Source organism: Emydura macquarii, unplaced genomic scaffold (genome assembly GCF_026122565.2).
Source record: "Emydura macquarii macquarii isolate MOO-44397 ecotype Brisbane River unplaced genomic scaffold, CSIRO-AGI_Emac_v2 contig_2422, whole genome shotgun sequence".
In the NCBI taxonomy this organism is placed as follows: Eukaryota; Metazoa; Chordata; order Testudines; family Chelidae; genus Emydura; species Emydura macquarii.
Window position 1 is genome coordinate 43,944,932 of NW_027132559.1, and position 15,584 is coordinate 43,960,515.

Below are 15,584 nucleotides of genomic sequence, written 5' to 3' on the forward strand. Positions count from 1 at the left end.
ACTGTTGGTACTGCTGAGCAGCAGAAAGATATCTCCCAGCCTTCGCCTGATGGTAAAATGGCCACCCTCTAAAGGAAACCCCCCTATGATAGCCTCTGCATGGACTACTCTATAATGCCAATTGTTGGCACCGCCTTGGACTCTATGCCGCAGTTTGTCCTCTTCATCAGAGTCCAAAGTGGGGTCCTATTCTCCCCACTATTATAGCTGCTCATGGTGCTACCTGGACCATTCCTACCCTTCTGTAGCCCCAAGTGAAAAGGTGCCTCCGAACACTTGGCCACTGGGTCTGTTGGGACCGGCACCCATGCAATGGCCATTTTGGAACCTGTGGGGGTTTCCTCTAGGCCAAGGCACCCTCTTGAGGTGCTCATACTCTGGCCTCAGAGAGTAGAGCAGCACGGGTACCATGCTATGAGACCACTGACCTGGACTCTAGTACTGAACCCAGCACCAAGCTGCAGGAGGAAGCCCTGCAGGTCTCAGACAATACAGAGAGAGTGGTGGAGGCCCCTTAGGTGGTCAATAGCCTCCTCCTCCTCCTCTTCCCCAGATAAGGCAGTGGTAGCAGCAGGTGTGTCCGCTCCACAAGATGACTAAAAGACATACCAGGACTTACTAAAGCTGGTGGCGTCAAACTTGGATATACAAGCAGAGGTGGTCAAGGTGTCAATACATTGCCTGCTGGATATTTTGTCAGCAGTGAGTCCCTCAAGGGTAGCTCTACTGTTCATAGACTTTAAGGTCAGAAGGGACCATTATGATCATCTAGTCTGACCTCCTGCACAACACAGGCCACAGAACCTCACCTACCTACTCCTATAATAGACCCCTAACCTATGACTGAGTTATTGAAGTCCTCAAATCATGGTTTTAAAGACTTTAAGTCACAGAGAATCCACCAGCAAGTGACCTGTGCCCCATGCTGCAGAAGAAGGCGAAAACCCCCCAGGGCCTCTGCCAATCTGCCCGGGGGGAAAACTCCTTCCTGACTCCAAATATGGTGATCGGCTAAACCCTGAGCATGTAGGCAAGACTCACCAGTCAAACCCGGAAAATATTCTCTGTAGTAACTGAGAACCCATCCCATCTAACATCCCATCAGGCATATTTACTGCTAGGAGTCAATGATCAGTTAATTGCCAAATTAGGCTGTCCCATCATACCATCCCCTCCATAAACTTATCAAGCTCAGTTTTGAAGCCAGCTAAGTTTTTTGCCCCCTCTGTTCTCTCTGGAAGGCTGTTCCAGAACTTCACTCCCCTGATGGCTAGAAACCTTCATCTAATTTCAAGTCTAAACTTCCTGAAGGCCAGTTTATATCTATTTGTTCGTGTCCACATTGGTGCTGAACTTAAATAATTCCTCTCCCTCCTTGGTATTTATCCCTCTGATGTATTTATAGAAAGCAATCATATCTCCTCTCAGCCTTCCTTTGGTTAGACTAAATAAGCCAAACTCTTTGTCTTCTCTCATAAGGCAGGTTTTCCAGTCCTCAGATCACCCTAATAGCCCTTCTCTGCACCTATTCCAGTTTGAATTCATGTTTCTTAAACATGGGAGACCAGAACTACACACAGTATTCCATTTGAGGTCTCACCAGCGCCTTGTATAACAATACTAACACCTCCCTATCTCTACTGAAAATACCTTGCCTGATGTAGCCTAGGATTGTATTAGATTTTTTCACGGCCACATCATATTGGTGGCTCATCGTTATCCTGTGATCAACCAATACACCCAGGTCCTTCTCCTCCTCTCACTTCCAACTGATGCGTCCCCAGCTTATAACAAAAGTTCTTGTTGTTAGTCCCTAAATGCATGACCTTGCACATTCCACTATTAAATTTCATTCTAATTCTGTTACTCCAGTTTAAAAAGTCATTCAGATCTTCTTGTATGATATCCTGGTCCTTCTCTGTATTAGCAATATCTCCCAACTTTGTGTCATCCACAAACTTTATTAGCACACTTCCACTTTTGTGCCAAGGTCAGTAATGAAAAGGTTAAATAAGAATGGTCCGAAGACTGATCCCTGAGGAACTCTACAAGAAACGCTCAGCGAGGCTGACATGAACCCAGTTAGGGCACTGTGGCAGACCCCTGCTTCCCTTCCTCTTATGACAAAACGTACAGAGAGGAAATACTTTGTACAAGCCAAAGGATATGAGTTTCTTTTTTTGCACCCTCCCCCAGGATTCCAGGTGCTGACGGCCACCAGTGAAAGGGATGGGACAGAGTCAAGTGGCCACCATATCCAAAACAAAAGACCCAAAGAAGTTAGACCTGTTTGGCTGGAAGGCCTACTCCATGGGTGGTCTACAGCTCTGCATAGCGAACCAGCAAGTTTTGCTAGGCCATTATGATTTTAATATGTGGGAGTCTATGCAAAAATGTAAGGACTTGCTCCTCCATGAGGCCAGACATTGATTGAGGAAGGGAAGACAGCAGAGAGGGCCTCCTTACAGGTAGCTCTGGATGCTACTGATTCTGCAGCCAGATCTATGGCCACTGCTGTAACCATGTGCAGAAGCTTGTGTGACCCATCCCATGCCCAGGGTAGCCACCTGAAAATGCCAAGGTCAGGGCAGGCTGCAAAAAGAGAGTAGATTCTCCCAGCACTGGTGGGTGGCACTGAAGCCAGACTTCCCAACCAGCCACAAACTGTGCTTCAGATTTCCCAAACCGGTTATCAAGAAGCTAGTACACAAATACATACAGCCCCCTTCACTGCATTCCAGTCTCCGGCCCCCAATCAGTCACTAGGTCCAGTAGAGAGACCAGTTATTTAAACTCTATGCTCTTTACTAAAAAGGTTCCCTCTGACCCCAAAGGGTCATTCACAGTACCAGATCAATATGAGTTTAGATCTTACCCAAAATACCATGCTGCCAGCCAATCCTTTAGTAACTAAAACTAAAGGTTTATTATAAAAAGAAACCAACTATAAGAGAAATGTTAAAGGATTAAAGCAATCAGATACATATAAATGATTTGAAAGTCCATGTACATTAGGTTTCTAGAAGAATTGTGGAGTTTGCAGGCTTGTATAATCCCTCTGGTGTACATCCAGTACCTGGATTGGTCTCAGTCCTTTGTTTCACAGCTTCAGTTGCAAATGACTTGATCCAAAGGTAGGTAGGTGGCTGAAGGCTGAACCCGACTGAAGATGAGATGGATCCCAAACCTCTGCCTTTTTATGTCCTCTGGCCCTTGCCATATTGCTTGTGGAATTTCACAGGAACCAAAATGGAGTCCAGAGTCACACGAGCAAGTCCTGGTGACTCATCAGGTATATCCCTGGCTTCTCCCCCTGGGCCCCTTGCACCTGTGAACATCTCAATGGCCCATTAGGCAGGCTATTGTTCTGCAGCCATCCTGTCTGGGGTGCAACCCAGACAGCACAATTTGAAATACAAATATCTCAAACATATCCGTAACTTCCATTACACACACAACACAGGAACATAAACATTATCATCTTATTTAGCACATTATAGCCTTTCAAACAGTTCCTGACATGCCATATCTCACATGAATTACTACGATTTTGACATACTGATGTCAAATATAATAGATGCCCCCACCCCCCAATCCAGCCAGCGTGACACCCCCAATGTGAGACTGGTGTAGAAAGGAGTAATCAGAGCTCCTGAATACACCTCAAGGGCCCCCCCCCCCCTTATCCAGCCAGCATGACAGCTTGTAGTTGCAGTCCTCAGGGTTTCCTCCGGGAGGTACATCAAACCTTCCAACATCTCCCCTTCGAAGGATCCTCACTCTTTTCAGAGCAAACACATGCTAGACTGCATGGTCTTAAAGACTCGAAGGTGACCTTGAAATCTGTGGGACTGTGTATCCCAATAGTATTCAGAAAGAACTACAGGCACTCTGTCATCCCCTGGCCCATTCCCACCCCTTTCCTTTCCACACTGCCCCTGCTCCATTCCCCCCTCCTCTTCTTTTCCTCCAGCCCTATCCCATCCCTCTTTCTTCTCCCCTGCCTCTTCCCTCCATCCCACCCCTTGCCCTGCCTCCCCACAGGCACTCACCATTGTACAGGAAACGGACTCAGCATACCAAGAAGAGGACGGCGATGAGCACTAGGGCCCATGAGGCAGCATCCTGGAGCTGCCAGCCTCAGCTGGGGGGAGGGGCCAAGCGAACCTCCTTCCTCCTGACAGCTGGAGCAGAGCAAGCCTCCCCCAGCGCTAGCCTCCTCCTGCCCTTTTCAACTGGACTCCTAGCAACCCTAAAACAAAGGGTGTGCTTGCAGCATGGGGAAGGAGGAAGCAGTAGGCTGCCCTGAGCTCCTTCTCTGCCACATGGGGCTGCTTTGCCTTCCCTGCTGGCAGGAAGTCTGTGTGGTGCCATCTCCCCCTCAGCTGGCCTACCCCCTGCCTGGACCTGGGAGCAGCAAATCTTGATTTCTTTTTTTAGCACGCAGCTGAGCTGCAGCTGTGTGCTAATTGGGCTGCAAGTGGTCTGTAGGCCAAGGGTTGAGAACCACTGGTCTAGAGGAGGAGCATATTCCAGTTGCTGCACAACTACAGTGGGGAATCTAAATCTAGAATCTGCTATTCTGGACCAAAAAGGAGAGCTTCTTTGCACAAGCTCAGCAACTTTGCTCAGCTCTGGAAAGGGTGGGCTTTTCTCTTTGAGTATGTCTACACTGCAATGTAAGCCCAGGATTAGTGGGACTTGAGTCAGCTGACCTGTGTTAGGCAGGGAAGCTGGTGCTGGCCATGCCCTCCTTGGAGGAGCTGCCCCCTGCTGACATCCCCAGCAACCACACCAACCCGGCCCCTCCGCTCTGCCCCTCTACTGGGTGCAATGAGGGAGCCACGGGAACCCTGGCCACACAGGGGCTAGGCAGCTCCCCTCCCTCCCACCGCCAGGTGGCCTGGGGGAATCTGCCCGTCACTCCTGCTCCCTACTGGAGGGACTGGGTTGGCATGGCCGCCAGGGATGTCAGCGGGGTGCAGCTCCTCCGAGGCCCTGGCTGGCGCCCCTGGCCGGTGTCCAGGGGCATTGCCCCCTTGATATGTCACTGCCACTGCACCCACTTTCCTCACAGCGGGGGAGGGAGGAAGTTGGAGGAGAGTGGGAAATGAGCCCACAGACCCCGCTGCCACTGCCACCCTTGGGGGGGGAGGGTGCAATACAAATATTGGACCCCAGGCGCCAGACTCCCAAGGTATGCCACTGCTGTTAGGGAACCCTGGGCTTGAGCATCTATACTATATTTTAACCTTGTGTTAAGACTTTTCTAACCTATGTTTGAACCTAGGGCTCTGGCATCCACACTACAGCATGCAGTTCAGACCCAAGTCATAGTAACCATATCCCAGAGTCCCTAGTGCCTCCCCCCCCTCAAATGTGGTTATTCTAGTCTTAGGACTGGTGCATTGTGGAAAAACTTTACTGCCTGCCCTTTACATTACCAGGAAGTAGCTTGCTTTGCTAAAGTCTTGACCAGATGGCTCTCCATTGCAAACCCAGGAGGCTCTCTGATAGTTTGCGTGCAGATGGGTGATCAGAAAATGGGTTAACGCTGACCCAAGCTGCTGCTGTTTGCAGGGTGGCTTCTGTTTTTAAAAGGGGATTGCAGATCGGTGTGATAGAAAAGACTAAGGAAGTTGTTCCATGGATACTGACAGCTGACTCCTGGAACCCAGGGCAAGTGGGGCTGAGTCTACACTGCAAAACAATAGGGCTCGGACCCTGGGTCCTGGCTCAACTTGAGCTCAGACCTTCAGCCCTGCAGGGTCCTGGAATCCTGGGTCTGAGCCCTAGGTTAGTATAATTGCAGTGTAGATGCATGGAGAGTTAGGCTTGAACCTGGGCTCAAGCAGGACCCTAAGCACCCCCAATTCCTATTGTGGCAGCCACATGCCATTAACTGTAATGGGAGTTCAAGGCACTTAGGATTGGGTCCTTACCATGGAGTGATGCCTTATTCTTTGATCAAATTATATCTAATTGCTCACACATTTAGCACAAACTTGGAATGGACATTGTCAGTCAAGAGGTCTCTTGTCCCATTTCCCCAAATATAAGTATAGTACATTGGCATTACACTGCCCTAACATCATTAACAGGCTTTGTTCTATTATTTTTATACTAATTTAAAAAACAAAATCAAACAAATGAAGTAAAGGGACAAGCCTACCTGTCTAGTATAAGTACAGTGCACTGCCATATGGAAGATCTGTGCTGAGGATCTTAGCTACAGAGTGGTGAGGGGTTGGACATGCTGCATAATTCTAGCACTTTTTTACTCCAGAGCAGTGGTTCTCGACCTATTTACCATTGTGGACCACATATACAGCGCTCCATGTGTTATGTGGGCCACAACCACACAATATATATACTACCAGTATGGCCCTGAGGATGTCACATGGGCCACAGCTGTGTGCTGATAGGGCCACAAGCAGGCCACAGGTGAGAACCACTGCTCCAGAGAATTTGGAATTCAGTCCTCCATGCCTTTCATCAGAAATTACCTGAATCTCTTGATCTTCCAGGTATGCTGCAAAGCCCATCCATTTAGGGAGCATAGAGGTGGTTGGGATTTTGGAAGGGGTTTTTTACTTTTGGTTGGTGGAAATGTCAGAGGAAGAGTGTGTGGTAACTGGTGAGATATGAGGTAATGAATGCAAAAATGTGCTATTGTGCCTCATTATTTTTGTATTTTGTATGGCGAGGTCTCCTATAGTGTCAGATTCTTTTAAGGGATTGTTACAGCCAAATACAGTAACATTATGGATTATGATTAATCCCCTCTCTCCTGCTTAAGCATTTTTATTTAAAAAGCACCCTGGCTGATCAGTGGTAGATGATTAACTTTTGACCTAATCACTGGAAAAACAGACCCTTAGCATCTATGCCCCATTCTTAAACCTGATCATCTTTTTCTTTTTAATATATAACTGTGTATGGTGAAAAAATATGTTATATGCAAAAAGAATAAAGGAAGGATATTATACCTAACTTCAAATAATTGTGGGGTTTAATTAATGTGTAATTAGTTTCATAATAATTCCTTATGTTCACAACATGGCTGTTTTAAGTGAAACATCATTACATAAGAAAGTTTTAAGTAGCTCTACTACTAAAAAATGTTTCAAAAGCCAAGGAAGTTGGGTTAAACTAATTAAATGTTTGGTTCCTCTTTTAGAAAACTGAACTGAGAACTTAATTTGTGATTTCGCTTAAAGACTACTAGGACTGGGAGACCCTGGAGAGTGAAGGAATTCAGAATTCACATGAGAACCTCAGGATCTGTGATGGCTAAATTTTCCTTCTTTTGTAGCAATTTTTTGCACTACTGTGAGCTAACCACTTAAGGATTAACATTACTGCTACTTGAATGATCTACTGCTCTTAGGTTACAAGTAAAATAAATGTAATTATCACACCCTTGAACCACATGAACATTAAATTATTAATTCTTTTGGTATAGATCTGGCTGGGCATTCTGTAGAGAACTGTTTTTCTTATGGCAATTGATAGAGAAGGATTTTAGCTCTGAATATATGGAATAGAAAATATGTAAAACTGTCACTTTAACATGATATTGCAGATTTCTTTCACAGATTACATACTGAGAGATAGCAGTGAGTGAGAGGATAGCGTAAGTCCTGTGTGTACATTATAGGGTGGCTGACAGGCCATATGTAATGTAACTCTGAAGGGCTCAACTGATCTGTTTTGCTTCTAGACAGATGTAGGGTAAATTTCTTTGTACATCAGTCAGAGATGGAATAAAATATTTGACTCTGTATAATCCTGCCATTCATTGCACTTTCATACCTACCACTTCCATAATGACTTCACAATCTTAATAGCTAAACATCTTGCATGTTGGGGATGTGGTAGTAAGATGGGAACTGTGGACTATGAAGTTGAGAGCAGTGTGTGTGTGGGAAAGGAGCCATAAAGAGAAGCTGCACTGAACAATCCTTTTAATTCATGTATACATTTCTTTACTGGTAACAGCTTCCATTTTAACTGAGACATGTAGTTTATGCACATAGTACTAGTTCCACCCACTATTTGTAAGATTTTACAAAGTTTAGTCCAGTGTAAGTTTTCTATTTTATGTAGTAGTTAATTTAAAGAATAGATGAATTAATCTAGCCCTAACATCAATGTAGCTTTTTCCCACACCAAAACCCACTGGAGAGAAAACATCTATTTCCATATTTCCCTTGCATCCAAATATTTTCCAAGATGGTTTTTATCCTAATTTTGGTGCTGATTTTCCTTTCCAGTGGTATTTATTCATACATAGAAGTTTTATTGATCAGTATAAACATGTAAATATAACAACCTTGTGAAGTTTGCTTAATCAAACATGCTTTGCAGTATGATTTAAAAATAAATATGTATCCAACTTACATAGCCTTGATCTATGGCGAAGAGGACCAGTTTATTAAGATGAATTTTTTCTGTACAAATAAGAAATCAAACCAATGGTTGCTTTGCATTTGCAATGAAAAGAAAAATTCCATTAATGCCATAACCTACACTTAAGATGTGAATCTTAAAAATTACAGAGTTATTTATGCTCTCTCATTCTTTAGTCAGAGCAATACATTACAAATAATTCATGGGTAATGTCTTTTGGGATAAGACATGCTTTCTGCTATGTATTAAAGTCTTATATTATAGTGTGGAAAGCACTTTTCTTACAAGTTATACTGTATAAAATATGTAATTATAGGATTTAATGTTTGTGCCTCATTTAACAGAACATGATTTTAATCTGATCTTTAAATATTTTAAAAGATATTTCTCCCTCTTCTGATCTTACATCTTTGATGTACAGCTGAGTTACTAAATAAAGTGTGACAAGAGAACATCTTTGATAGCATGTCCTTACAAGCAGCTGTTTTGGTGTAACATATAAACAAACCTAGGATGACTGGAGAGGCTGACAACTTATTTGAATTAAACTAATACTACCATGGAAATTTTGCTATGGTTGTGATTCTAGGCCTGTATGAAACCATTCTGTCTGTACTTTAAATAGTTGATCGTATATTATACACAATGAAAGAATTAAGAATGATTACAAAGCAAGGATAGTCTGCATTAAAGGCTAATTTATCAGATTTTTTTCAAGTGTGTGTGACTGCACCCTCAGTTATTGCAAATATTGGTGTAGATGACCACACATGTAGTACTGTACATGTCTTTCCTGGGCTATCTGTGCATGCACTAAACTTAATTTAAAAAAAAAAATCTTTAACAACTGTAGAACGTGCCTCACACAGAATGCCTGTTTTACTACTACATCATTATGCAGTTAGTATATAAGTGACCATTAAGCCTCCCAATATGCCCATTTCATGGAAAAACAGAAGTTCCTGTAAGTTTTAATACAAAGTGAAACCATTATTCCACTAATGTTGCTTCACTGTGCTCTTGCAGCCCTACCAGCAAAGCAGGAGTCTGAAACTGGACCTCACCAGACAGCAAGCAGCTCTAATGAAGAACCACAAGGCACATCAACGATCATTTTTTGTCTCTTTCCATCTCATCTGCAGTGTTTTCTTCTCCATAAAGGCTTGTAACAGGCTCCCTTCTGCCACTTCACAGGGCCAGAGAGGTATGGGTTTGCAGGACAGATGAAAGAAGGCCATAGCCTTAGCTCCTCAAAGCCCTTCTAAATTAATCTGTGGCTGGATGCACTAAGTATGCTACTTCAGCTGGTGCTGTCCAAATCTTAGCTGCTGGTACCCACACTTAGGTTTGGGAACAGTGATGGTTGTTTTCCATTTATTTACTTAGATCCCACCCCAGTAACTGCAACGTCATGCAGAGGGGTTGTACTTCCAGCACTGATTACATAGTAGGAGTCAGAGCAAGAGATGGCTCCTATGGATACATAGGAACAGTGACAGCTTGCATACTCACATCAGAGAAGATGGTTGCAGTGGGGAGAGGCCAGCAGAATATGATCAGAAATACAAACAAGCAACCCTTGGGACTGCAGAACACTAAACTCAGGTACTATGACCAGGGGACTGATGAGCCTGCTATTTCAGGAATGCACAAGACAGACAGACTTGAGGACCTTGTAATCAAGGTAGCAGCAGTGGTGCTTTACTCCCAGCTTCTCTCCCGTCCAGAGCAGCAGGCAGAACATAAATGAAAGCCTGGGCCCTACCAGCTGTATAGAATAGTCTCATCTCATCCCAGGGGAAAGGGAGGAAAGAGCACCCCATGGCTGGCTAAAGGCCCACTGCCTACAAGCAAAGAGGGCAGAAAAATATTTAAAATAAACTACCGTACTACACCTAGGGGCAGAATAATTTACAAAGGTATTTAAAAATGTCTTATTACTTAGATAAAACATTACAAATTAGTTCATCCTCCTTGCTGACATTACTGACCCTCTCTGTTCTCTTCAAGTAGTTATTTAAATCCAGAGGGGAGGGGTGGTTGTGGGCAGGGAAGCAAAGTATACAGCAATAAACTTCTCTCTCACCTGTGCCCACTATATAAAATATGTTCACATTATCAGACTGCTCCTTTGCTTCAGCACCAGCATGGTATTTGCTTATTAGCACATGTAAATGGTGCTCCTGCTAAGAACTTTAAAAAGTCTATTTTCATTACAGGTTTCAAAAAAGGTTTTGTTCTTTTTGTTTTTTGCGTTTTTTTTCGGGGGGTGGGCAGGGAGGGGGAGAGGAAGAGTGTCAAAATGAATCTAAGGCTGGGTGTAGAAGAGGTGAAATAGTGTAATGGTTTAAAACCACTACAAACCAAACATTGGTAAGAAAGAAATACTGGGTGACAAGGAACACCTAATTTTGTAAAGGACAGTTTCCAATGTTCAATAGAAAACACAGTAAGAGTAAAATGTTTTATTTTACCAAAATGGGTAAATTTAGCCTATGAGCAATCACAACTTGAACAAACATCAGTTGCTTAAAAGATTCCAACAGATCTCATTGTTAAATGATGAGTTCCAGAACTAGCTGGAATTAAGAGTTGGCTTCGCTCACCTAGGCAAGAGGTTCTAATCGTTGAATCTGGGGCCTCAAGGTTACTAAAGCCTGGACATAGTTAGCAAAAAGGTACAGTCAACAGTCCAAAGCTTCTTGGCCCCAACTGTCTGTGCCATGTATGGATGAAAAGTCTCTCGGAACGTGATTAGGCGTAACGGAAGTGACTTTAGGTATAGAGCTAAGTGCCTGAGACGCCTGGCTCTTTTAATACAGATTTCAGTGGACTTGAAATTTCTTGGACTTTTCTTTCTAGCACCTCTTAATCCTCAATCCAGTTGACAATACCAAGGATGACTCTGAGATCAGAGTATAGATTAAGGAACAAATATTGAGTGCATGGAAACCACGGGGTCTTAAAAGAAACTGTTGGCATGTAGAATACAGCAATATTCCACAGCTTCCAGTGACCAAAAGCCTCTGCTAATTCTCTTATAAGTGAGATAACCGGTTAAATATTAAGGGAAGACTAAATTTGTATGCTCCTCAGTCATGGGAAAATGGGAAGGGGTGTTAAAAGGGGAACAACGAATCTTTGAAATACATGATTGAGGATAAAGTGAAACACTTTTGAAGAAAGTGGTTGCTGCATCAACTTGCTCAGTCAACATGTAATACTTAATTCCATTACATTTGCATAGTAACACGAAAAAAAATCAACCTATTCAATAGAATTAGATATGAGAAAATTTCATATTACTCAGCTGTAGAAAAGTACGACCCCGTACAGCTATGCTGTATAATGACTGCATAACCACTCAGTGTATTTAATATGAACTCTGGCTTGTCTATAAGACTTACTTACATACAGTATAATGCAAGATTCCCATTTCTGCCATTATTTTGCGTTACAAGACTTTACTATGGTAAAATATATAAACATCTAAACTCAGTTCCTTGAGATAGCTTTTGAAACAGAATGGATGATTAAACACTTAAATATTTCTGTATTTCATGATGCACATTTATTAATTTTAAAGATCTTTAAAATAAAAGCTCATATCAATTTGTGATCCTTTATAAATTATACTATCTCAGGGGTGGGGGTTGTTAAATATTTTCTTGATGAATATAAACTGGTGCATTCAACAAAACATCCCTGCAAAACCAAATCCCTCTCTAGAAGCATAAACTAATTATGCTAATAGATAATAGAAATTGAAATAGGATGCAACTAATAGTTTTAGTGTTCGGCTTGAATAGTTTGCTAATAGATTTTTATAGCGCTCTATACCATCTCATCATAGAGAAAGCTGTATTTCCCATTAAAAGACTAGATTTCTCACACCTACCTTCTGCAAAACAAAACCAATCTCAGGAAATTTCAGATCCTGTACTTCATCTCAGGTTAAGAATCTTTTGAAAGTGTGGGATATTTGGATACAAATGCTACATTTCTCTTACAATAAAGGGCCAATTATGATCTACTGCTTCATTATCTCACTGACCAAGATAGTCCTCTGTTAATCATGTGCAGTAATAAATACTATTAGATTCAACATTTAGAAAACTGTCACCATTTAAATTGCTGCTACATGCACAAACTAGATTCAGTGACCTGCAAATATGCAGAGATTGGGAAACACTTCAGTCAATGAGACAAGAGTCTGACATTCCAACATTCTAACCATGTTTTCACAAGTGCCCAGATAAATTACAATGAAAACATTGCTATGACCCGTCAAGACGTCAGCTGTAATTTTGTGACATTTTGCAACTGTTTGTTTTGGGCCAGAAGCCAGACAAGAATCAGAGTGTTTCTTCTCTTTCATATCCTTGGCTTGTTGGAGCAGGAAGTCTGGCAACTCTATGTTTAGTTCATACTCCATTCACTAGCCGTGTGTGCCAGGAAGTCTGGGGAATGAATCGTCATCACTCCACTTGCTTTGCCTGAAAAAAACAGTTACTAACCTTTCTGTAACTGTTGTTCTTTGAGCTGTGTTGCTCATGTCCATTCCAATGTAGGTATATGTGCGTCATGTGTGCCGTTGCTGGAAACTTTTCCCTAGTGGCATTATCTGGGTCAGCTCTGGTGCCTCTTGGAATGGCGCCTTCATGGTGCAGCATATAGGCAACTGCCACCCCAGTGACCCCTCAATTCCTTCTTGCCAGCAATTCTAACAGAGAGGTAGGCACGCAGATTTTGGAATGGACATGAGCAACACATCTCGAAGAACAACAGTTACGGAAAGGTTAGTAACCAATTTTTTCTTTTTCGAGTGCTTGCTCAGGCCCATTCCAATGTAGGTGATTCCCAAGCCATAAATCAGAAGGTGGGATCAGAGTTTCTTTGCAACCCTGACTGGAGCATTGCTGGACCAAAGGCTGCATCATTTCTTGCTTGCTATGTAATTGCATAGAGAGAAAAGAACATATGAATGGATGACCAGATCGCTGCTCTACAGATATCCAAGATCAGGACCTGCACACAAAAGCAACAGATGAAGCTTGTGACCTTGTGGAGTGTGCTGTTAACCGCAGAGGTGACACTTTTGCCAGGTGTAGCACATTTGAATGCACAATGTGATCCATGAGCAGAGTCTCTTGAGTAGAAATGGGTTCTCTTATTTTATCCGCAATAGCGATGAAAAGTTGGGTGGTCTTCCGAAGGGCTTGGTCCTCGCTATGTAGAGCATCCAAAGAAGGGAGCCTCTGCTCTTCTATGGAAGCATGTGGCTTCGGGTGAAATATTGGGAGAAATGTCCTGGTTACTGTGAAAGTGCGAGATCACCTTAGGGAGGAAGGACGGATGTGGTCGAAGACACCTTGTCCTTAAAGAAGACTAAGGTGATTTGGATGTGTGGACCCAAATCTCTGAGATCCTCCTGGCTGAAGTAATGACCACCAAAACCATCACTTTCCATGACAGGTGGAGGAAGGAGCACATTGCCATTGGCTCTAATGGAGATCCTGGGAGCTTTGATAACACTAAGTTGAGGTCCCATTAGCATACCCGGGGGTATAGGAGTTCTAGTCCTTTCAGGAATTGTGAACAGATTGGGTTAGAGAAAACTAAACGGCCATTCACTGACAGGTGGACAGCTGAGATCGCAGCAACGTGAATCCTTCTGGATGATACCGTGAGGCCCTCCATCGTTAGCTGGAGAAGGTAGTCTAGAATCATAGGTAGGAGCATTTCAGCTGGCAGAATACCTTTATGTGCTGACCATATTGTGAACCTCTTCCATTTCACCAGGTACACTGTTCTAGTTGTTTCCTGCTACCCATAAAGAAGGTCTGTACATCCATCAGCATGCTCGCTCTAATTAATTCAGCCACAAAGCCTCCAGGCCATCAGGTGGAGGGACATGAGGTTTGGGTGACACAGGCAGCTGTGCTCCTGCAAGATCAGTCCAGGAGCAACAGTAGGATGATTAGTAAACCTGTCAGTAGATGAGAACCAATGTTGTATACCAGAGTTGGCGTGGCCATGCTGGGGCTATGAAGATCATCTCTGCCTTGTCTCTCCTGGCCTTGAGCAACACCTTGTGAATTAACACCGTAGGGGGGGAAAGTGTAGAGAAGCTTCCCCTCCCCCACCCCAGGCAGGAGAAAGCATCTGAGAGCAAGCCCTGGCTGTGTCCCAGATATAAGCAAAACTGGGGGCATTTCTTGTTGAGCTTGGTCGCAAACAGGTCCACCTGGGGAAACCCCACCTCCTGAAAAACAACGTTCAGAATGTCTGGGCAAATGGACCATTTGTGATGACTGACAAAGGACATGCTCAGGTGATCTGCCAGAGTGTTCTGGGAGCCTGGAAGGTAGAAGGCTTCCAGATGAGTAGACTAGGCTATGCAATATTCCCAGAGGGTCAGCGCTTTCTGACATAAGGGGGAAGAATATGCTCCACCTTGCTTGTTTATGTAGACTATCACTGTTGTGTTGTCTGTAAGCATGGTGATTCACCTCCCCTGTAAGGTGAGCTGGAATGCCTGACAGGCCCGTCATACTGCCCATAACTCTGATATTGATATGTAGGGTTGACTCCTCCAATGACCACCAGCCCTGAGTTTTGAGGAGTCCCAAATGTGCTTCCCAGCCCATATCTGAGGCATCGGTGACCCGTGACATTGATGGGCTGGACCTCATAAAGAGCAACCCTTCCCAGACCGTGACTAGGTCCAGCCACCAATGGTAAGAGCATATCACTAAAGGTGGGATTGTCACTACCTTGTTCAACGGATGACAGCTTGGTACATTCGCCGACGCCAGCCCCATTAGATTGGGACTCATCCTGAGACAGTATTGTTATACCACATAGGTGCAAGAAGCATGTGGCCTAGGAGCTTCAAATAGATCCTTGCCATGGTGGTAAGCAATGTCCCGATTCTGAACAAGAGTTTCGATGGCTCTGAACCGACTCTCTGGAAGGGAGGCCCTGGTTCGGGTTGAATCAAGTACTGCTCCTATAAACTCTATTCTCTGGGTTGGTATGAATGTCAACTCTCGCTTGTTTATCAGGAGGCCCCGGTGTCTGAAAGTAGACCAAGAGAACCTCACATGCTCTTCTACCAGCTCCTTGGACCACCCTTTGATGAGCCAGTCATCCAAGTAGGGGTACACATT

The 15,584-nt window shown here is 43.8% G+C and overlaps 1 protein-coding gene across 3 annotated transcripts in view; it reads left to right on the top strand.

Annotated features, from left to right (window-relative positions):
* Positions 1–15,584, top strand: part of ACBD5 (acyl-CoA binding domain containing 5) — a 67,410-nt gene that overhangs the window by 46,528 nt on the left and 5,298 nt on the right. For 2 of the 3 annotated variants that reach the window (XM_067562400.1, XM_067562402.1), the window contains one exon: positions 7,181–8,112. The exons of the other annotated variant lie outside the window; for it this stretch is intronic. In XM_067562400.1, coding sequence (XP_067418501.1) covers positions 7,181–7,193 — 13 coding nt within the window. In that variant the 3' untranslated portion in view covers positions 7,194–8,112. Of the gene's footprint in view, positions 1–7,180; positions 8,113–15,584 lie in introns of those variants that run through there. 3 annotated transcript variants of the gene reach the window in all.